The sequence below is a fragment of the Rhinichthys klamathensis genome, unplaced genomic scaffold, assembly GCF_029890125.1.
Source record: "Rhinichthys klamathensis goyatoka isolate OS25496 unplaced genomic scaffold, OSU_Roscu_1.1 h1tg000029l_1, whole genome shotgun sequence".
Classification (NCBI taxonomy): Eukaryota; Metazoa; Chordata; class Actinopteri; order Cypriniformes; family Leuciscidae; genus Rhinichthys; species Rhinichthys klamathensis.
In genome coordinates, this window is record NW_026606579.1 from 4012573 (window position 1) to 4037500 (window position 24928).

General features: G+C 40.8%; 1 protein-coding gene and 1 long non-coding RNA gene across 27 annotated transcripts in view; one reads left to right on the forward strand and one right to left on the reverse strand.

Moving 5' to 3' along the window:
* plekha5 (pleckstrin homology domain containing, family A member 5) overlaps positions 1–24928 on the reverse strand; it is a 143023-nt gene that overhangs the window by 103380 nt on the left and 14715 nt on the right. The window contains exon 1 of one of the 26 annotated variants that reach the window (XM_056245327.1): positions 22888–22926. The exons of the other annotated variants lie outside the window; for them this stretch is intronic. Coding sequence (XP_056101302.1) covers positions 22888–22904 — 17 coding nt within the window. The 5' untranslated portion in view covers positions 22905–22926. Of the gene's footprint in view, positions 1–22887; positions 22927–24928 lie in introns of those variants that run through there. 26 annotated transcript variants of the gene reach the window in all.
* The window catches only part of LOC130080042 (uncharacterized), a 61810-nt gene that overhangs the window by 3176 nt on the left and 33706 nt on the right, over positions 1–24928 (forward strand). The window lies entirely within an intron of this gene.

A 24928-nucleotide genomic window follows, 5' to 3' on the forward strand; every position in this document is an offset into this window, starting at 1 on the left:
TACATGTAGTTACTATAGTAGTAATAACAATAAATTATGCATAATTACATGCAACTAACCCAATCTAACCCTAGCCCAATAGTAAGTACATGTAATTAGTTAATATTACTCAGAACTTAAATGTACAATTACACACACAAAAAAAAGAACGCCTTAAACCATAATTTTCTTTATTTATTATTTTTGTCGGTAATGAAATAGGCCTAAGTCTGTATAAATACAGTAAGTCATGTAAATAATGTCATATTAAGGGACCTAATAGTCTTTATAGTCTCTTAGTATACTAATTTTACATTAACATTGATATATGAATATTAATATTGCTAATAATATACATTTTACCCCAAAAAACAAAGGGATAAAAGTTGCTTTTCCAACAGCCACTGGACGAAGAGCCATCAGAAAGAAAAATAATTTCATTTTGGGACCTTCCAACTATATATCTTGTATTTCTTTCTGACGTCTCTTCTAGTCTGTTTTGCTTGGCCCACAACTGTAAGTGTCTCTTGTACCTAATTGGGTACAAATGAAGACTGATCCTTTATCGCTTGCACCTGCCCATAGTCAGAACGTCAGACAACTTTTAGCAAAGGATAGGGCTAGAAGAACAGAGCACATTAGTGCAAACCTCTGGTCACTCAAGCACAGAAAACAGTGCTGAGCTCAGCAAAACGTAGCGTAACGGAGATGGATAGTCAGGGCTTCTGAAAGAGACACACCTCAGCAAGGGCGACACAGGCTAGACCTAATCCTTCAACCACTATTAGTCTCTTTCCACGTTAGTCCAACCTCGCTGCAAGCGAAACAATGACCTCGTATGGCATTAGTTCATTCTGGAGTCAAACAGGGCAGTTTCACAGTGGAGAATGGAACAAGTCACATGATGTACGAAGACGGCCATTTGCATTTAAACATCTGACATCACATTATATCCAATGCCAGTATTACAAATTTAAGAAGCATAAATATTCATTTAACATGAGCTCATGAAAATGAATTGATAAAACTGATCAAATCTTCAATGCAATGATCGCTCCGGTTTGCCAAATGCAGAGTATTACATCATGTGGACAGATGAGGTCATTTAAATTACACTGAATGATAGTTTGACTATAATAATAGTTTGAATATAAAGTATATTTGAGACTATAGACTATATAGATCTGGCTATAGAGTCTATAAAGACTATAATTTGCATGACACATTGACGTTACAGTACAGAATGGCTCTTTCAACATTATCCTGAACATTGTATAAGCATTTATTTCATGTGTCATAAAACAGAAGAGAGTGTAAACGTCACATCCTTTTGATCATCCCAGCAAAATCATCCCGAGTCCTTCACATAAAAATCAGTCTTCCATTGACAAACAAGTTTTGTTACAAGCGGTTCACACATTGGCATGACAAAAAGCGATTAATGCATGAAAATGCCTAATCCACTAATCCAAGATCCCAGTGTCATTTGGAACAGAGAAGAACCGTCCTCTTAAAGTGAAGTGAGAGTGTAATCCCCATTTCAATAGAGTAACGTGCTTCATTCAGTCCATAACCTGACACTCCACTAGGGCTGTCACTTTACGTTCGAAAATCGATCGGACCAACCAACACAAGTTTCGAAACCGATAGGGAATCGATTTTAACTGCCTTTTTTTTCTTTTCTTCTTTACCAAAAATGTGATTTAGGTGGACAGATCAATACAGTACACAGAACATGAAGGATTTTGGAAAATAACAATGTCTTTTCTGTTCACCAAATGATTTTTAATATTCGCTATTACTTCAATGCAAGTGAACAAGCCCGCCGTTATTTGTTGCGCAGTGACGTGTGTGTTCAAGCAAGCCAGAAATGCGCAAATTCTGCAATACGCTGTATTTAATATATCATGATGACTCACGAGTTGCGTATTTGCGCTAAATCCGCGCAGATTTGGCTTATGCTGGGTACACACCAAAAGATAATCGGGCTGATTTTGGGCCGATTTCCCCCCTTCCGACAATCCTAGCTATGTCCCGATTATCTTGATGGTTCTACAGATTATCTAATCAGATTCTCCCTTGGTGTGAGATGTGTTAAGAGTGTCCGAACCTGCTCGGAAGAACGTCGGAGGCGCCCCGATTGCGAATCGTAAATATTCAACATGTTGAATATTTACGATCGGAAATCCTGATGTGTGGGGGGAACCCCGAGGACAAACGCGCGCTCGATCTGGGGATTATCACGTGAAACGAAACAATATCCAATCAGAAAGCGAGATGACGGAAGACGGAAGCATAACAAACGCAGTCATGGCGCAGCACAAAGTGAAATTGATGTGGACAGCAGAGATGGAGGATCAGCTTGTTGATTTGTGGCAACAGCACAAATGTTTGTACAACGTGTGGTTTAAAACCTACCATAATAGATTGGACAAGGAGAAGAGTTGGTCAGAAATAGCTTCTGTAATATTAGAGAGAGAGAGACGGAAAATTAACCATGTTTTTATTATAGGCGTATTGAACATTTGTATAACCAAATAAATAGTTAGAATTTTTTTTTTGTGCAAAACTATGGTTAATTTGTGGTTATGGTCTGCCTTGATTATTCTGATGTCTCACGAGATTTTGCGAGATTTCCTGTGTTCACAGTCGAGAATCTGGTTGAAAATCTGTTTGTGTGTGGTGTGCTGTCTTTGTCACATCATGGCACACCACACACTATAGGAGCAAAACGGTTAAATTTAGGATTTTTTCTCCTCATGTGTGTGGCCTTTCACATTTTGAAAATCTTATAAGATGTAAAAAATCTTTTGGTGTGCACCCAGCATTAGGCCCTGTCCCAAATGGCGCACTTCATGCGGACTTTCGGTCTCGTGGACTTAAATTGCGCGTGCTCGCCGAGTCTACGAGTCCGTAGGCCGTCCCATTTAGCATTTTAACGCTCTGAAGTGTGCTCAGCAGCGCCCCCTTTGTACCCTTGAAGCGGTCTTGCGCGAAGCCCGCATAGATGCAGGCTCCACGCACTTTAACTACCCAGGAATCCTTGCGAAAGGCCAATCAGACAACGGATGGGAGGAGATTTCGCTCACGGACAATTGTTAACATGGCTGAGAAGAAAATATTTAAGTGTAATTATAATCACGGTTTTTATGACAAGTTTATACAAACATTATGATCATCGACCAGTGGTTGATGTCTCAAACATAGGCTAATAATAGCGAGCTGAATAATACGATGGCATTATGATTCATTAAATAATTAGAACAGAATGTCAGGGCTTTACTGAGTCATATAAACAACAACAATAGGCAGCATATTTCCCCGAACCTGTAGCTCCTGTCCATAACAACAATCAGACCGTCTTCCTGTTTCTCATCGAGTCTGTCCCAAAAATACCTCTCAATGCGCCCTCGCGGACTCGCGCTAAGGGCCCTATAGGTCTGCACTACATGACGTCACCGAAGTGTGGACTCTGAGGAAGTCCACAAGTCCGGAGTGTGCCGTTTGGGACAGGGCCTTTCACGAACTTCCCCAGCAAAGTGAGTAAACATCGAAACACACCAAATTGGCTCGTGATTTGACAGCGTTTCCCGCCAAAGTTCATTTTTACCCGCATTTGGCGGGTCGGAGGGAGTTAATCTCAATCCCTGAATGTTGCGCTCCTGTTTGTCATTGTGCACGAAACTTCACGCCAATAAATCATCAGAAATATTGCTTTGTGCGCGTCTCAAGCGCCCTCTTTATGCTCGTCTTAATGCCTGTTAGGTGTCCGTGGATTTGCCTATATTTGGTGTTGAAAATGGAAACGTCTTTAGACATTTTTACAATCGATTCAATGAACACTTATGTCTCAAAAATCGAACAGGATTTTTTCACAAAAGTGACAGCCCTAATTCCTACATATAATCCACTAATCCAATAGATCCCAGTGTCATTTGGAACAGAGAAGAACCGTCCTCTTAAAGTGAAGTGAGAGTGTAATCCCCATTTCAATAGAGTAACTAAACTTGCTTCATTCAGTCCATTACCTGACACTCCTCCACCAGTCTTTTCCATACAACACAAGCACAGAAGACCGGTGACCCGTGCCACAGAGCCAGGCTTCCTGCACAAACACAGCATACTAAAGGTTAACGTGTTTGGACTGATTTGGAAACAGGCTCTTCCTGCCAGGTGAGATTTATGAGTTTCTCTGACGCTGCGTCTGGCCGAGATGCGCTCAAGACAAACGACAGATCTGGAAAATCACACGTAATCCACAGCACTGGGAATGTGTTCGAAAACCTGAATGATGAAACCATTACAGCTGTGTTTCCATGGGAAAAACTCCTTCACACTCACAAAAAGACCTGAGATGTTTCTATTCATATCTGCAGTAAAAGAGCATGACGGCATCTACCTATATGCAACCCATATAGAATATGAGGAAAACTATGAATGTAATGTTTACAATGTAATAGGGATGCAATGATATTAAAATTTTGGCTATTTTGGATAAGCGAGAATTACTTTTATGTTATGGCAGATAACCGATAATTGTAATTATTTCTATTAAATAACGCATTCATTATATACTTTTTTGTCTATATACATCAAAAGTAAAAAAAAAAATCAACCAATCATTTTAAATGCAACAATGCAAAAAAAAAATTACAAATCGATATTCATTTTGTGATTTGCTAAACAGTTAAGTTTTTCATTTCTTTAAATAACTTTAATTGAACATTAGATGACAAATGTAATAAAAATGCAAAAATACCAAAAATATAACAATTACATTTAATTAATTATCGTCTTTTTAAAAAAACTAAAATATCGGTCGGTAACCGATATGCTACCGATATATACATCCATGCAACATAATTATTTTATACTTCATTACTCATAACCGAAGTAGTTGTTCATAATACGGTGACAAAAATAATTGATAATTCTCACATTGTGTATCAAATAATCAAATGTAAATTAACAGACACTTTTTTAAGACAAATGAAGACACTTTATAGATGTCAAACGTCAGTGAAACTACTACTTGAATTCTGAACCACTTGGTTATTGAATGCAATGACATATGGACACTTTAAAGTGGCACTATTTGGGGTCACTGATATGAAGCCGGACCATGTGCTGTCAAACACGAGATTAAATCACAAATTAAACTGGGCAGTAAGGGGTAAAAAGGAGCTGAACCAGCATCTCTTTCACTCTACGAACATACAGAAGGGTGCAACCGCAGGGGTCAAAGCAATTACTGTAAGTACAGGAAGAGGAGGGACGGAAAAAACGGGTGTATGCGTGCGTGTCCTCGTAATTTACCGGCGAACACTTTCTCTGCCCTGGTCCACCCGGGCCGCTGCTATTCTATTAGCGTGGCAGGATAAAGAGGACGGGCTCATCAATCCAGAGACTTTAATTGAGCTGGCTTCTCTCGGACAGAATAATTAAAAAACAGGGGCGGGGGAAACAGCAAGAGGCACGACGGAGGGGGTGAAGACGACAAAAAAGCCAGGATGAAGGTGATGGATCGGGCCGGCTGAGTGCTGGGATTCGAGGTCATAAATAAGGAGCGCTGCTGGGCCACGCTGATTACAAAGCCAGATTCCCAGACTGTGTCAATCGGGGAAAATGGAAAAGCGTCTGAGGCCGAGGAGCCACTGGAGAAGAGGAATTGCTGGATGAAGAAGCTCGCAGGAATTTAAATGACGGAGCCGCACGCTTCAGTCACTCAGCCCAGGACCCGCACACGAACACACATGCATATCGGAGCCGCGTCTGAAGGCAGAGAGGGAGTTATTTTGACGTGAATCAGATTTCTTCTCCGCACAAGCTTTATAATACTCTAGTCGTGCCATCCGAGGAGATGTGCAGCGCAATCTAATGAGCAGATAAAAGTGAACGCAGACGCTGAGCAAGGTGTACCTCACTGGGACACAGCGCTTATTCTCCCTCCTGTCTCCTGCCTTATTATCATCTCACGCCTATCGCCATTTCTAGGGATTTCCAAACAGTCCATCTGTTTATAAAAGCTTCAGACGTACAACAGAACAACACTTGCCTTGGTTTCCATCCATGCATTATGAATTTAAAATGTAAAATATTTAAATATTGAAAATAGTAACACTTTATTTTACAATGTCCTTGTTACTTACATATACTTACCATAGTGATAACAACAGTAAATTATGCATAATTACATGCAACTAACCCTCAACCAAACCCTAATCCTATCCTAACCCTATAGTAAGTACATGTAGTTGCTTAATATTACTCACAGTTCCCACACCTTGGTTAACTTCAAATTCAAGAACCTTTCAAGGACTTTCCGGGTCCAATACCCTCAAATTTAAGGACTTAATGTGGGGACACATTTGTTGTGTTCAACAACAAACGTTGAGGTACCATTGTAGTGGTTTCGTGCGCGCGTGAACGTCATGGCAACGCACAACACAAAGTACCTCACGCGGGAAACACTTAACAACTTAACATGATGCGTAAACGTGCGTAACTAGCGTAAATCAAGCAAGCTAGTATTCATAGGCTACGAAGTGTTGGATAGACCGGATTAATATATTTTTTTTTTTTTCCCAGAAAACTTCTTGCACAAAATAAATTCAAGCACTTTCAAGGATCTGTATCTATGCATGTTTATTTTCCAAAACTTTCCAGGGGCCTTAAGACATTTATTTTTTAGATTCACAAACTTTCAAGGATTTCAAGGACCCGTGGGAACCCAAATATATATTTGCACTGTAACAATGACACCTTCAAATAAATTTATTAGCAAATTGCATACATTTTTTTTGCAATATTGCAATTTTTACAGAAACTAATGGATCGGAAAAAAAGTCAAACGCAATTAAAGCGAGGTATTTGGACTCTTCTGGTATTTGGTTTCTCTTTTTCCCCCCTGTTCCTCTTGCATCACTTCTTTCCCACTGTGCGTCAGCTCTTTCTGTTCAGCAGAGGGAGGGGCCGAACGCTGTAATCATGAGAGTTTGTGCATGGCTTGCTTTTTCCTGTAATTTCCCTCCTGCACTCCAGGCCTGGTGCGGTCAGACAGACAGCGGAAGAACGTGACTGATTCAGAAAACAAAAGAGACCCACACACACACACACACACACGCTAGAGCTGCACAATTAATCAAATGTATCACGGCATGGCCTTGTGCGGTTATTAAACCACAAACTCTGCAGGTTTCAAGCTGACGGGATGGGGATCTACTCCATCTCTAGTCTATCACAGACTCTCCCAGTGTTTTCACACATGCACGGATGGATTTAGGGGACTAACAATATGTAAACACTCCACATGACCTCCATCTAAGCAGGTGATCAGACTCCGGTCCTCTTTAAGTCTGGCGTGTGCTTCCCTCATCATGAATGCCAAACACTCCAGGTTGACTTTACAACATTCACGCGATTGCAAACATTTTGGCAGCTACTAAACAAATCTAACTAATGACTAGCTGGAGCGAAGTCAACGACACACAGATGTCTTCCTTCAGAATGCTGCCAAAGAAAAAAAGCTCAAAATTATGTAAAAGTGAAGAAATTACACAGAAATATAGTACTATATAAGATATACAACATAGAGAAATATACTACACTTGTATATATGTAAATGAATAATTACAAAATAATAATAACTTTTAATATATTTATTATTATTATTATTATTATTATTATTATTAAAGTGGGATGCCGTCCCCCCTCCCAAAATAATCCTCCCAAAAATATATACTACACACACACACACTATTTACTATATAAAATCTATAAGTATATATGTAATATAATATTACAGTTGTATAATAAAATAAGTTAAACAAACAAAAACAATAGCCTAATACTAATAATAGAAGTGGGCTGGGTTCACACAAACACAAAAATAACACTTTCAAGGAAAGATAAAACTGTGAACACAACAGGAACTATATTTTAACTTTGATATCCAAATGCCAACAATGTGAGCACAGTTCAAATCGCAATATTTATCAAAATCTTAATGAGATATTTGAGGTGTCTCTAACATGCAACCAAGTTTGGGATTACTGGGAAAAGAATCACATACTAGTACAGTGACAAATCCCAGTTCTTTCCCCAGCACACAGAAACTTATTAAAGTCTCTACTCTCCAGACTGAGTTTTGTCCGGCCCTTCCGTGTAATCCCTCAGGAAGCGGAGAACCAAAGGTGTGTTCACATGAACTAGCATGACCTCGGATCACACTCACACGAGGCCCACACTGTGCTGACAGAGGCTGCCTTCCTCCACAGATTTATGCAATTTAGTACGAGAACCTCAGGAGTGCTTCTCTTGGGAGCAGAGATAAGAGGAGGCAACAAACGCCAGCCATGGGAACTCCCAAGCTGCTGCTACATGTGTGTGTGTGTGTGTGTAGCTGCTGCTACATGTGTGTGTGTGTGTGTGTAGCTGCTGCTACATGTTTGTGTGTGTGTGTGTGTGTGTGTAGCTGCTGCTCCATGTGTGTGTGTGTGTGTGTGTGTGTGTGTGTGTGTGTGTGTGTGTAGCTGCTGCTACGTGTGTGTGTGTGTGTGTGTGTGTGTGTGTGTGTGTGTGTGTGTGTGTGTGTGTGTGTGTGTAGCTGCTGCTACATGTGTGTGTGTGTGTGTGTGTGTAGTTGCTGCTACATGTGTGTGTGTGTGTGTGTGTGTGTGTGTGAGAGAAGCTGCTGCTACATGTGTGTGTGTGTGTGTGTTTGTGTGTGTGTGTGTGTGTGTGTGTGTGTGTGTGTGTGTGTGTGTGTGTGTGTAGCTGCTGCTACGTGTGTGTGTGTGTGTGTGTGTGTGTGTAGCTGCTGCTACGTGTGTGTGTGTGTGTGAGAGAAGCTGCTGCTACATGTGTGTGTGTGAGAGAGAAGCTGCTGCTACGTGTGTGTGTGTGTGTGTGTGTGTGTGTGTGTGTGTGTGTGTGTAGCTGCTGCTACATGTGTGTGTGTGCGTGTGTGTGTGTGTGTGTGTGTAGCTGCTGCTACATGTGTGTGTGTGTGTGTGTGTGTGTGTGTGAGAGAAGCTGCTGCTACATGTGTGTGTGAGAGAGAAGCTGCTGCTACATGTGTGTGTGTGTGTTTGTTTGTGTGTGTGTGTGTGTGTGTGTGTGTGTGTGTGTGTGTGTGTGTGTGTGTGTGTGTGTGTAGCTGCTGCTACGTGTGTGTGTGTGTGTGTGTGTGTAGCTGCTGCTACGTGTGTGTGTGTGTGTGAGAGAAGCTGCTGCTACATGTGTGTGTGTGAGAGAGAAGCTGCTGCTACGTGTGTGTGTGTGTGTGTGTGTGTGTGTGTGTAGCTGCTGCTACATGTGTGTGTGCGTGTGTGTGTGTGTGTGTGTGTAGCTGCTGCTACATGTGTGTGTGTGTGTGTGTGTGTGTGTGTGAGAGAAGCTGCTGCTACATGTGTGTGTGAGAGAGAAGCTGCTGCTACATGTGTGTGAGAAGCTGCTGCTGTGTGTGTGTGTGTGTGTGTGTGTGTGTGTGTGTGTGTGTGTGTGTGTGTGTGTGTGTGTGTGTGTGTGTGTGTGTGTGTGTGTGTGTGTGTGTGTGAGAGAAGCTGCTGAATAAAATTTTGAATAAACAAATGAATGAACGAATGTCAAGCTCACAAATTGCGTTATCAGTTTTTGAATGTCTACTCAACCATCCTAACTCGACCCAAGTGCATGCATGTTTGCTTCGGTGAGCACACCTGAGAGTTTGTATAGGTAAAACATTTACCCTCACCTGACCTCAAACTAACAGGACAGTGTGCCGGTCTCATCACGGAGAACAGCACCAGACTAATGGCATGTTCAATAACTATAATCAAAGCATCTCCTCCACCCTGCGTTCTCCAGAGCGAGAAGCAGCTTATTAACTCTTACAGTCCACACTCAGCTCCTATTACTGCTGACGGCTCACACACACACACAACCGCCACTGTCAGCAAAGCCACGAGCACAGTGAGGGAACCACCCCAATACAGCCATATTAACAGATACAGCATGTAAGTCACAGGCCAGTGACTGGGTCGGGTTATATGTGTTTGAGGAGCCAGAAGTCACTGACAGTTAAGGACTTTGTAAGAGAGAAAAAATATCCTTAGAATGAAATGTTATTGATAATTATTATAGATGTATCATGTATCAGGGGGGTACATGATAATTTTTTTAAAAATATTTATTTACTATAGAAATTTCCCAATTATTCAGTAAAATTCTACAGGGAATTTCCAGGCCTAGAAATGTTACTGAAATAAGCAAAATTATTTTCTATGACCTTGGAAACCCTGTAAATCAGGTGCAACACAACACATTTCAAGTTGTTTTTCTTTCCATGTTGAAGGAGCATTGAAAATTAGCATGAAACGTCAAAATCAGAGCCAGTACGGATATTTGATGTTTAACCCTCTGAGGACTAAGCCCTTTTTGGTCCGTTTTCTCTATTTTTACATTTGGGCTTATAAACCATATGTAATGGAGATGGGACACCATGTGTTTGGTATCTATGGATTCAGAATACCCTAAGTTAGCATGTAATGTGTTTATAAAGAAAGTATGAGTGAAAAATGTACAATAAATGTTCAATAAACTAGAGAATTTCAAAAACGAAGATTTTATTTTTGTCATTTATTACTGAAAATCACACCTCACACAACAATAGTGAACAGTTTTTGAACAAAAAAATGTATTGTTCAAACCCTTTGCATGACAGACATTTGTAATTGTTCAATCAAAATTGATTTCATCATCTGTGAAAAAGCTGTCGGCTTCGGATTTCTCCTCGTCACTTTCCAGTAATTGGTCCAGAGCTTGTTCTGAGGTAAATCTTTTACTGCTTGCCATCATAAAAGTGCTAAAACAATAAGATAATAATGCTATAATTGCTGTCTCTCTCTCATATAATCTCTGTGCGCTCTGTAATACTCCGCTCCGTTCGTTCTCTGTGTCCTTCTCCACTCGACGCTATTTGCGTGAAATTGCGTCATATCACTTACTATAGTCCCACCCCTTGCAAGGCTACAGAGTCCTCTGATTAGCTAGAGTAACCTTCCTCTGATTGGCTAAGAAAAATATTCCTCCCAGCGGCAATTTTTCTATTGGTCTTTGCGCGTGGAATATTCCTAACAACATCGATTTCATTGGCCTTATACGCAGTGGTATTACGCAACAAGGAAGTGTGTATACCATATACCATTGTTTTCAGCGGAATCTGGGGAAGACGGCAAAAAAGACTGCGCCTCTCAATCATTAATAGTTTTTTAAGATAATTACACATTTGTAAAAGTATGCCATTTTGGGATAACGTCCCCAGAGGGTTAATATCATTATGTGGGATGATGGACCAATGAGACTTTGTTTTCATTATAGTCCACAGCAATGCCGGTTGTAGCTACTTAAGACAAAAACCATTGAAGACTTTCAATCCATTTAATGATAAGAAGACATGTCATTAAAGATGAATTATAATACATAAAATACAGTAAATGATCATTAAAGTCAGAAAGCCTGGTGCCAATAATCCCTCCTTGCACGTCTCGTTTGATTTGGCCATGGTGTTATAAGTACGGATCAAAATGAAGGTCCAAACTGAGGCTCAGCCAGTTTCCCTCCTCCCCCCTGCACTAGATCACAAACCTGGCAGCAGTGAGTCAAATTGAGTCATGCTATTTTTAAAGAGGGGGCGTTTACAGAAATCTCTCACTGCTCGCTCAGGATTAATGCCACCGGTGGCCTTTTGAACCACCGGGAGTTTATAGAGACGACTCGGCTCCACGCCATCTCAAACGGCTCGCACACACTCTCCTGCTTTTATTTAGTAAACATTGACCACACACACAAGCTCTTTAACTAACTAATTTCCATTAGCTTGTTTCTGTATGCAGGCCAGAGGCGCATCTCACAGCCAGAAGTTAGCATGCGACTTTAAACAACTTTACAAATACGACCGGAATTAGGTTGGACGATTGTGCTAATGAATACTCAAATACGTGTGAGATGAATGCCAACATATACGCTAGACCAGAGCCCTGGGGCTTCAGAGTTTCAGCAGAAGTAGGTTAGAAACTCAGGAGCCTGAACTGAACCAATCATTATAGTATGTTTGCCGTGCTGGAAGAACGAGCCTGCGTTGGCTTAAGATAATAAGAGAGCTTGAATGCATGTCGGTGTGTGAGAACAAAGTCAGACCCTTTCCGCAGTCTTCATCTCAAACTCATCCCGTGTTTACTATCAGGAGCAGAAAACACAATTCACAGCCACACCAGCCCTTCATTTGGCATAGCTTTCATTTCTGCTCTGACAGCCGCAAGACGTGTGTGTGTGAGAATTGAAATCAGGAATGGTGAGAGAACATTGGTACGTTTTTCGTCATCAAAACAAACTTGGGTCTTCAGCCGACAAAGTTTAAATCCCGTCTGGCTAGAGCTCTTCCTATAATGTATATATATATATTAGGGGTGGAACGGTACATGTATTCGTATTGAACCGAAACGGTACGGACGTCACGGTTCGGTGCACGAATTTGCACGGAGAATACACGGTACAAATAAAAAAAAACCTCTTAAATAGCGATAAATTTCGCTCTATTCGCTTTTGGTGTGACTGTGAACGCAGCAATGAACAGGCTGCGATCAAGATTGCAATGCTGGAGTGTGTGTGTGTGTGTGTGTGTGTGTGTGTGTGTGCGAGAGAGAGAGAGAGAGAGAGAGAGAGAGAGAGAGAGAGAGAGAGAGAGAGAGAGAGAGAGAGAGAGAGAGAGAGAGAGAGAGAGAGAGAGAGAGAGAGCGCGATTAACAGTGTGTGTGTGTGCGCGCGCGTGCGAGAGAGAGAGGCGCGGGCGCGAATCGCGCGATCGAACTGTGTGTGTGTGCGCGCGCGCGCGCGTGCGAGAGAGAGAGAGAGAGAGAGAGAGAGAGAGAGAGAGAGAGAGAGAGAGAGGAGAGGCGCGGGCGCGAATCGCGCGATCGAACTGTGTGTGTGTGTGTGTGTGAGAGAGGCACGGGCGATCGAACAGTGGAAACATAAAAACATACTCCGTCATTTTTTTCATACAGGACATCATTAAAACTGCAAATTGTTTACTTATATTTGTGTACACTCGCAATAAAACACAACATTGTGCTTTTGTCACACTCTAAACTCTTATCAAACTGTAACCTACAACTGTTGACAAAAGTTTTTAGTGGTAGTATTATTTTATACGGAAATCAATTATTTATAATTCAGATGAGAATAAAGTTAGGGTTAATTAAAATGAAGGAAACAAATATATTGATCTGAAATAGCAAATTAATTTTAAATTCATTCAGGTACAATTACCAAACATATCACAAGGTCTTTTCGTCTTTTTAATAATTTAATTAATAAACTAATTATATAAAACTACTGTCAGTGCACTACAAATAAACTGGTTATATGCCTTTATTAATAAAACTTATTTAAAAAATACAAGGCTTAAGACATTTATATAAAAAGCCTTCTATATTTTTGTTTTGCTATTCACTCCATTGTACCGAAATCGTACCGAACCGTGATGTCTGAACCGAGGTATGAACCGAACCGTGACTTCTGTGTACCGTTCCACCCCTAATATATATATATATATATATGGTTATTTGAACACAATCGACCACGAGCGTCTACATAATCCACGCATTTTCGTTGCAAAAAAGTCACATATATCTTAGCAGAAAGTTGGAAAATGTTGCGTTTGCTCCACACGAGAGCCGCCGTTTCCCCCTGTTGCCAAGGGAACGTTATGAAGTGACATAATTACGCGACGTGAACATCATCGAAAAGCTGTAAAACAGGAGCACACTTTATTTTTTTATATTTCATTTATTCATTTTGACAGAAGTTGTAGCATATTCCTTTTGTAAAGCTACAGAACTTGTTTGACTCAATGTTTTGTAAGTTTGATGTGTTTATTAAGGTCTGAAATAAAACAAGATGAGAACTTAGATATTCCCAGCACTTTCTGTGATGTATACGCTTGCTTATCATAGGAAGTAATAAGAAATGAATCTATACATTAAGGTAGTAGCCAAGTGAGAACAGGGTGTTGGGGGAATCACTTTTTTTTTTCTCTTTTTCATCAAACCGCAGTTTTTGCAAGTTCCCGCAATTTCATCACATAAAATTGAATAAATATCCCGCATATTCCATCGCATTTTTAAAGAAAACAGGCCGCATAATCAAGGATATTTGGCCGCAACAATCACAAAAAAACTGCGTTTCTCTGGAAGGACTGACCTTAATAACCAGGAGTAAAAGGGGACTGTGCAAGAGAGAACAGTTTTAGGCCAATAATATCAAAATTTAAATAATTCAAATCAATAAGCCTGGCCAATATACTGTATAATTCGCTACACTCTTATATTATTCTAATATTACTCATGACTGGAACCTTTTAAAGGTTCTATATATGAAGCAACTGAGAAGAACCCTTCAAAGTTCTATTTAGAACCTTTACTTCTAAGAGTGAATAAATTATGTCACACTCCGTACACTCCCACCTATGAGTTAGTGATGTACTTCTAAGTCTGCAATATACCTAGAAACAAGTCGACGAGACATATTCAGAGTTTGTCCTCAATTATTCATGATAATGACAGGACAAAGGGCATCAGAGATGAAACGATGATCAAGAAACGAAGGTGAAAGCCAACGAGAGGTTATGAATGAGGACGTGGTAAACAAAGAGCTCGTGTTTCACATGAATGAGTCAGGACTGTGCGTACGTCTAGAGAACGGTGGAGTGAGGTCATTTCCTGCCCAGACTACCCGCTGTGGGTCATTTTCCCAACACCGGGAAAAGAGCCAAGAGGAAAGACGGCTTAATTGCTCGACGCTAGTCATGTATAAGTCTGACAACGATAGTCTTGGTTTACAACTTCTGGAGTGTTATAAAAATTATATTTAGGCTGCATTACGTCCTTTCATTGAGGTGTAATACGACACAGGCTGAATATTAGGACTCTTATCTGTTCTTAAACACAACAACAGCTCTGGCCTGGAGGCGAATGGCATCTAGAGCACACGGACATGCTTTAATCAGGCTAAATTTGGCTCTTGTAAACAGCCTTTTAGTCACAAAACTGCAACTGACAGCTCGCCAGCCCTCGAGAGATAAAGACGGCCGTAGACTTTGTGAATCAGAAAGCACTAGGGAAACAAGTCTTGAGATTGTCAGTGTCCTAAAACACATCCATATCCTCACATTTGACTAGTCTAAACAACTAAAAAGAAGTATAATATGCCAAGCTAGGTTTGGGTGCATTGCTTACTCTTAGCCTTGTGTGTACAGCATGGTTCGGCTGATAATATTTAGTTGGTTGATGAACTGATATCGATTCTTAAATCCCAAGATCGATCTTTTAGTCTGTTTTCAGTTGATGCGCAAAAACCCCCCACTAAATCACAGAATATTATACAGACCAAGTAACTGCAAAACCATTAAATCAAGAGCGCCAACACCCTCTCCCAAAAAGTTCAGTCTCCAAAACCACAAGGTGAACTTGTTCTTGCCAATCAAGTAGTCAACCATCCTGAACGTGTCGCCGCCTGTTGGACTGTGTAAACAGACCCGTATAGGCTTATAGACCCAAGAGGGAGATCCCAGAGAGGGTTGAAAAGGGTGAATGGGGTTTAATGGGTCTGAGTGCGGTTGAGTGACAGTGTGGTTATTTCCCTCGATATTGTAATCTGATTAAACTGAGAATTGTTTTATACATGACTAGATCAACAAGCGTCTAAATCTCTTATGTACGCTGTGTGATAATAATCGTAGAGCTTTCATTGTGTCAAGTCTTTGGCTCGCAGTGTACATTGTGTGATATACAGGGCTGCATATTTAATTGATTGAGTGGTGTCACGATTTCTCGATAAATTTGAGTACTAACCAAAATCAACTAACCAGCAAAATACCAGAAGTGCCGCATTTCATGGACAAGTATTCAAATGCTGCACAAACTCAGTCTTTGCATGTGCCGTTGGTTCGGGTTTCCAATAGCGTGCATTTGGGAATACATGTGTCTCACGCGCTTTGTGTTTCATAACAAAGTGTTGCACTGTTATCATTTGCATGCATGGAGCATCTCAGCATGCTTGGTTAACAAACTCCATCACTGCATTCTCTGTATTCTTGCAAACCGCCAGCGGTGCTTTTCGCTTTAGTACTAAAACTTCTTTGAGTGTCAGGCATTCAGTTTCATGTGCCACTTTGAACAGAAGCCAAACATATTAAAAACCGTGGTTCAAACTGCTTACAAATTGCTTATTAGGACTGGTTGTCTTTACACATTGAGTAGCCTAATGAGTAATTTAACTGTTATTCACGATAGATTGTTTTTGTTTTTTGTGCATGGACAAATCGTGCAATATAAGACCAGAAATGTGCATGAATTAAATAACTAGGTTTGACTTTTAACTGCCAGGCCACCAACTAAGTTGAGTGTTTGAGACACCAGTAGCGCGTAAAGAGCTGGATATTCAGCCACAGCGGTCCGACTACAGGTTGATCTCTCACTTTTAAACTCATCCGACATGCAGAGACGTCTAAAAGGCTTTTAATCTGGGGATCTGTGGCATTCTTGCCTCTGGATGTTACTGCACAAAGATACGCACGCTTTTAACTACACCCACAGACACACACACGAGCGCACACTCGTTAAAGACGACATCAAAACTTCTACAGAAACCCTGGAGGGAAATGCATTGAATGCTATACACAACAGCACGAGCCTGCCGACGAGCATGACAAGCCGCAATAAAAGAGTGCATTGATGAGATCATTAAAACGAAGCCCTTCTAGTAACAAACTCCCTACATTCCAACAAGAGTCACCCTATAATCTGCTCGAGAGATCAATGGCGACCCTTATCTGGTTACAGCAGATTAGAGGAGGAATTTCTGCAATCTAGCTGTGGCGAGCTGGAAATCAAAGACGTTTCCGATGTGAGGGGTTTTATTGGTTTGTAACTGGCCGCTGTATTCACTGAGTGCATCTGAAGGAGTTGCTTGTGCTTTACGGCTCCCCCGCTGCAACACTCGAGCAACGACGTACACGACTGGAGTGATCGAAAACAATCTGAGCCAAAACATACAATCTGGTGTGTTCGGTCCAGGACTGAGGATACGAGTGGCAGACAGTGTGGGAGGAAGAGAGAGAATGAGAAAATGAACTAATGGGCCTCAGTCTGAACGAAAAAGATTCATTACCTTTAAAAAAAGTTTCATAAATACATTTATGAAAAATAATTTGACGCACGAGAATAAACCTCATTGGTTTCGTTCTTGCAGAAGATCAAACGTGCTGTGTAACACAAGAATTAATGTGAATGTGTGAATAAAATGTGAATAAAAGCCTAAATTCAATCTGTTCTCATATAAAGCAATCGCGTCTCTTCAGAAAAGTTGGACAAAACCACTCAATTCATATGGATTAGTTTTACGATCTCTTTATTAACTTTTTGAAGCGTCAAAGTGGTAGTTGCGTCGCTGTCAATAGAGGGGCAGAAATCACTCAGGTTTCATCAAAAAGATCTTCATTTGCGTTCAGAAGAAGAACGAAAGCCTTACGGGTTTGGAATGACAGTTTCATTTTTGGGTGAACTGTCCCTTTAAGCAATGTTCAATAGCATATTTGGTTTTGCTGAGATATCAAGGTTCGTATTGGGAATCATGCAGTTTCACTGGTATTATCACAACTACTAAAACTTTGGTATCATAAGTGAACTCTACTGCAGTCTGTTTGTCAGACGAAACTTGCTGGCAACCACTGTGGAAGGTTTAAGCTTGCAGCTCTGCTCTGGTATTTGTATTTCTGACAATCATCTGTAAGTGTTACGCTTTTGCTGTAATAAGCTCCCCAGAGTCACGGTGGTCAGGTGACGTTGCTTAGCGCTAAATTTATCTCTGCTCCATTTCTGCTTGAGATTTCACAATTATTTTTGTCACTGCTATTGCTGATGTCTTTTCGCCTCGTTTCAGGAAAAATCAGCTTACAGAGACCGTTCCACAGACTATTACTGGTGTTTTGACAAGAGTTAATTAACTTTTCCTAAGTCTGCATAGTTCCTCAAGCATATCTCATTTCCAGTAGTCAAGCATGCATGTCCACAATGGCCTACAAACATGAAGAAGCAACAAACATGGGTTTTTTCTTCAACTACGCGCCCGTAGTATGTCCAAGGGGTTGAGTTGGAGTAAAACTTGTATTTTTTCCCTTTATTAAAGCTATAATCATTCATATCATATCAAAAGCCTGTTTTATTTATTTCCTAAAAACAAAATACCAATCTACCCCAAAAAAATTAACTATGAAGAACAAAACAAAGAGTGCAATGACTAGATGAAAAGATTTCAATGTGTTAAAATGATTGAGATCACAAATTTGGACAGACATTTAAACCACAGAACTCTATCAAGAAAATAAAATCATTATGATAGAAGTAAAAAAAATGTTAGGTTTTCCAATTGTATTAAAAACAGATAAGAAAAATATATTAAATCAAATTACATAAATATGCAAATAAATACAGATGAATGTGATATATTTTATTCATACTGCCTAGACGTGTGAATTTACAAATTTTCATAAATACTGGTTGTCTGAATCATGCATTATAATGGTATGAATGGATGCTAAGGCCCAATATTTGAAGGAAACGGGCTATACCAAACAATACAACCAAGGTTACCGACTCAACCATCACACAATAGCACAGACTGTCCGGTCAGCGGGACAACTTAAGGTCACAGAGAGACAGCAAAGATTTCTACATTCAAAACAGACCTTCTGATTGTCGAATCAGACCTTGCCACAGCAAAACAACATTATCTGCTCAGCAGCTTTCTGGTTCTCTGTCTCTCTCTCCTCCTAATTTATTATTTAGGCCTATTAGGCTAACAATTATTTATATTAGACAGTAATTATGCTCGTTACAAGGCAATCTGGAAAACTTTTTACAATTAAAAGAATCAGAAATGACAGAAAATCTCATTATTTATCTAAAGCACGTTTCAGAATAAAACCCAATAAAATCTCTGTAAGATGCTACACAACTGTAGACGAGAACGGCCACATCCATATTATACTTTGAAGGTAAAAAGACAGGACAGGACCATCAGCAACAAAATGGCCAGAAAAATGGCAACCCAGCATTACTAACCCTGAAAAAATGTGCTCGATTTACTGCATCAGTGGATGAAAATTAGATCACATAAGCAGCGAAAGTGATGGGTTTGATGTCAAGCATTAATGCACATCTCATCATCATGATCAAATATATTGCAACTGACATGTTTGACACTGGCATTTCCAAGTTTAATGGTGGCTATCTGTCATTTAAACAATTATAACCATGTTAAATATACGTTCTTTAAGCTCTACTGAGGAGCCCCAAAAGCATTTCACAAGAGAAACGCTGTTAAACCTGACCCTGAGGAGAGCGTTTAACGACACAGGCTTGATTCTGCTAACAGACTGGGCCTCCCGCCACAAACAGGACCGAATTTAGCGCTCAGCTGTGTGAAAACCCGTTCAGTGGGAAGCTTTCTGGCCCTGAACCAAGCCCAGGTTGTCCATCGGCTCCCTGTGCTCTGCTCATCCTCTTTTCTATCCGCTTTTATCACCTCACACCAAATGTGTTTAGCACGTTAGGTAACCTCATTAGCGCAAGGCAGTCCTGGGCTGAGCCGCGCATTAGCAGAGGATCGTCTGGAGAAACCACACGATCTGCTGTCAAACACCATGATGCATGCTTACCTGGACATGCACACATTCAAAAGACACACCAGCAACACTGATTGGAATAGCATAGGCTACTACTCACACTATTTCAGTATATCTTTAGATGGGAGAAATAGTGAGTAGTTACAGTAGCATTTTGGCTTCACCTGCAGTCACTTGATTCGTTCCTGAAAGAATCAGGTTGTTGAACAAATTGGTAGAGTGAATAATTCAATTACTCATACCTTGATTTGTTCCTGAATGAATCGTTGTTGAACAAATCAGTTGAGTGAATGAATCAATTACTTATAAACAGTTAGTTGAGTAATTCCTGAATGAATCGGTGGTGTTGAAAAAATTGGTTGAAAGAATGATTCAACGATTCACTCATAAACAGTTACTTGATTCAATTCTGAATGAAACACTGTTTTTGAACAAACCAGTTGAATAAATAATTCAATGATTCACTCATGAGTAGTCACTTGTTTCATTCATGAATGAATTTGAGGTTTGATTAGTGATCCACTATACTAAAACAATAAAAATACTAGTGCCAAATCTGCTGCAGTTTTAGTTTATAAGTTATAGTTTTGATTTAGACCTCATGCTGTCGACCTGGCCGCTCTAGTCAATACTCAACAGCAACTACAGCCATCACAAACCAGCCACAATCCAACTGTGGACGCCCATTACTGCAGACTCGTTTTACAAATTCATACAATAATTTAGTACCAGCCTACTTTTAAGAGCAACATCCACATTTGAATGTCTCTATGAGGCATTTATCTATGCAGGATGATTATAAAAACTGGCAGGTGAATTATTAATAGGGCAAAAGAAGCTTGGTATGAGGGAAGGCCTCAAAGGAAAAAAGGAACTGACTGAGATTTTATTCAGACTTCTTCCTGTGTGACTATGAAGCGTTGGAGTCATGTAATAGCAGACTAGCCATTTTATATACGTACTAACAAAGTCCAAAGCAACTGGGCATCAAACACCCATGGTTTCTTCACAGCTCAGGGAAAGACAAAGCTGCATTTTTCTTCCAGTCAAATGACATCTCTGAGCAGGATGAAAGCATAGTGGCAATAACCACATCAAACAGCTAAGCACCACCAGACTTTTTGTTTGAGCTACGAGAGACCGGAGCTGCATGCTAGCAATACTATATTGCTGATTTTAATGCGACTTTCAAACCGGGAGAAGGTTTACATGAACACCGCTGGATTACACCATGCAAATTGCCTGCAAATCACTGTCACATATGCTAGGCCTGCAAATCTGCTGGTGCATTGACGCTACAGCCCTTTAAATCACATAAGCGCATAGCGTCGGATCGTGCGGGATAGAGAACCTGAGAGATTCAGATCAGATTAACACAGAAACGACATGTCCCAACCACCAGCGTCTCCTTGTTTGGCTGTTAATGCAAAAGAGAAACATGATAATCCAGACCCTGACCCCTTTGGCTCCATGACACAGCGCGGCCACTGTGGAACCAGGCCTGCTCTGCAAACCCACTTGGGTAAATGGTGTTTTGTAGTCCCTGTGTTGATATGCAGAGCAGCGCTGGGCAAGGCGAGACGGCGCTGGGTGCAGATCTGATGTGCTTTAATGAGACCGGCGGAGCGCACATGGTGAAATATTTAAGCGGGAATGGTTACTGGGGTTCCATACACGTGCTTTGATGATGTTCTCCGCTGGAGGTGAGGTCATTGCATGGTGCCATGGGGGAAAATTAGTCATCCACTGGAAGAACAGGGGGATTTTGGGTGTGTGTGGAAGTTTTGGGGTAATTCTAGAGAGTTAAGAAGATCTGACAGACCTTTGGAGAGTCTCCAGGGTGAGTATGTCCGACAGTTTTCAACATAATGTTTTAGAATAATTTCACACTGCGATGCACACCACGTCTAGGACGTATATGTAAGCCAGAGCCACTTTATCTTAAAAGTAGTTTAAGTTTCACAACTTGCTGTGTAAATAATCTGCAAACTACCCAAGGTCATCACTCACAATACCATAATGATAGAGTTTCCTGCATCACTTTTCTACAGTGGCACTCTAAATCTACACAGAGAAAGACACGATGTGAAATGTGAAAAACACCTCTACTTATAATAATTCCATTTTTAAGTTAGTAACATTAAAGGAGAACTCCGGCGCAAAATGAACCTTTGGTCTAATTACACATTGGTACCTAGTCAACCGTTATCTGAGATTTGTTTTCATGATTATCGAATGTAAATAGTTTTATCTCTAAAAACAGTTTAGCCTATAAAGTTAGTATAACGCTAGTATATTGGGCATAGATCAATGACAAATAAAAATCGCTTGTTAATACCACTAGCAAGGCTCAAAATAGACCCACACTAACACGGTAGCATAATGAGGGTCCCTACCTTCAAACCGAAGCATTGAGAACTTTGTCAGTGTCCAGACAGTTTAATAAGAAGATATTTAATACATACAGTCAACTTCGCGTATACAGGCAGGAGCCATCTTTGAAATACAGCCTTTACCAGTCGATCTACGAACGCCGATCCAAGCCTGCTGTTCGCGCTCACCTTATCACAACTCATAGCTCGTTCACATCTCACCAGCGCACTTGGATCGGCGTTCGTAGATCGACTGGTAAAGGCTGTATTTCAAAGATGGCTCCTGCCTGTATACGCGAAGTTGAAGCTTCTTATGCTCATCACAAATGTAATCATTTTGCACACTCCCTCCAGTTTCTTTATCCAACCGCAACCCGAGTAATTCATGTAGCCTAAATATTCAAATTAAATCAACTATTAAAAAAATGTTGAGGATAAATGGAAAAGGGGGGCTAGGAAAGACAGACGGGGGTTCATGAAAGAGCTGTAAATCACATCATTATAAACATCTCCTCCCCTATTTGCCATTCAGTGATTAAGACAGTAATTCAGCAAATCTCATTACTCCAGTTTAAAGGAGCAGGAACTTGCCATGAACACTTCATTAGAGTCAAGAATTCCAGCCATCTGCAACAGACCAAGCTACAAAGTTTAAATTTTATTTTAAACAAGTGAGAGTCCACGTCGCCATTTATCAACCTAACAGAACGTCCTAAGAATATCACCGCAAATGCAGTGCACAGTCGTGCTGAGCTCACAGTAATCAACTAGACCTCAATGCAATTAAAACATTGTTTCGCCACATCATCTTACCAGCACATCTGCTGCATATTAGCGCCGGGGTCTCGTCCGCACCACTCCGGTGCACGCAAAAGCTCTGCAACCTCGCAGTGTTGGTCAAACAGGGCTGTGGGTAAGTAAATGGTGCTATCATGCCACCCTCTGCATACTGCAAAGAGGGGATTAACTGCCGGATTATCTACTAGGAGGGATTAAAGGCAGGGTGGCCACATTTGTGAGGCTAAGAGGAGGCGTTGCGGTGGGACGTCCCTTTCCTGTGAAAAATACTTCCATATTGGAATCAAAAGATTTTACCATTTACTTCATCTACTGATGAGAATATAGAGTTTAAATGGACGGAAAGCATTCCTGTGTGAATTTGCAAAAGGGGTCGGATTTATTGGATTAGCTGGGACTCATTTTTATTGTTGGATTAAAGAATGGCAACATGCATTTTGGATTCAAAGCAGCGCATGCAATGGCGACGGTCGCTTTCAGGCTTTTCAGCTGCAGAGGAGGACAATCCTATGAAATTCTGGGTTTTGATGACAGCGGATACACTGGCGATTGAGAGCAACACAAGAGTGCTTTATAAAATTCCCATATTCAAAGCAAAAAAAACATTGTTGCCAACATTCGGATTATAAATCCATAAATCAGCCAACATCCCCGATCATCTAATCCTTGCAGTATATTCTGTTACCCATCTATCTTTTGCCTGTTCTTCAGCACTGGCAAAAATAAACACAATGGCATTCTCAGGCCAGCTGATTGAATGAAATCTAGTACTCCATGTCAGAGCTGGAAGAATGCCTCCCGGAGAAATGTATGAGTCTCACATGGATAGCTGTATCATCCTTGTGTATACACGTTCCTCATGCACACAAGCCCACAAAAATGCCTCAGTCGGCTTCTCCCGTTATTACAGACCAATGGGAAGTGGTGGGAATTACTAGAAAAGGGGACTATTTGGAAATTTGGAAGAGGTCTGCATCAGCTGTTTTGCTGCGGTAGGCGCATGACTCTGCTGTGAGGTCATGTGCGAGTCCTGGCAAAGAGATTTGTTGTACTCGGGAAAGGATCCTGGAGCTGGTTTTGATTTGGCGTGGCCGTGGGTTTCATCCCATTCTTTGCTGTCAACAGAACAAGTCTCATTGGAAGGTTATCAAGGACACTCGTGAAGGGAACAGGGGAATGTACCATTTGCGAGATTCTTTATGCAGAAGCACTCATAAGGCAGATTAATATTTCACAGTTGATTACATCACCAGCTTGACACAACAGTCAATTATCCTGCCGTTTATGCCGTCTGCCCGGACTCACGAAATAGATGGGAAGGAACGGCAAGGCGCTTTATGACAATCTGGTTTCATTCACGCTCTCTGGAAATGTATCGCATTTATATTTATTTCAATAATGTAGGAGATTTTAGACTGAACTTCTTCAGAGTATAGAAATCTGTACAAAACAGAACACTGCAGAGAGGTTGTACTTAATTACATTTGATCACTGGGTCCCTGTGGAAACCAGGAGGGCGTCCAATCTGAGATGTGAACGCTCAGGTCAGTCTGGGAGTCTCAAGGAGGAGAAAGTCAATTTCAGCTGCAGATAAACCGGATGCTTTGGGAAATAAAGCATTTGGTGAATGCTAATGTCTTCAAACTAGTTTTTCATGGAGTCAGACTTGATTTGTGGGTAAAACTAGAATAAAAAGTGGCAGAGTTTCCATTGGGCTGTCGATTGGGCCTCCTGGATCAATGTTTCCTGATACCAAAGCCGCTGTTAATATCCTCTGATCAAACATATTGGTTTCTACTAGAAGGTTGGGATGCGTCCAAACCTGTGCTTTAGTGTTCATTGTAAAAGGGAGTAAACATTTAATTTTCATCCATTTAAGCGCCAGCTGGCAGCCGTTTTAAAGGGCCGCACGAGGGAAAAAGAGCTGAAAATACATGAAACATGAATATAGATTGTTTGGAAATACAACATCCGTTATCGTGAGAGCTCTCGTACTACACTTCAGGACAGGAAACAGATTACTCTGATTCTTTTGGCATCCACCCCGCCTTCCTTT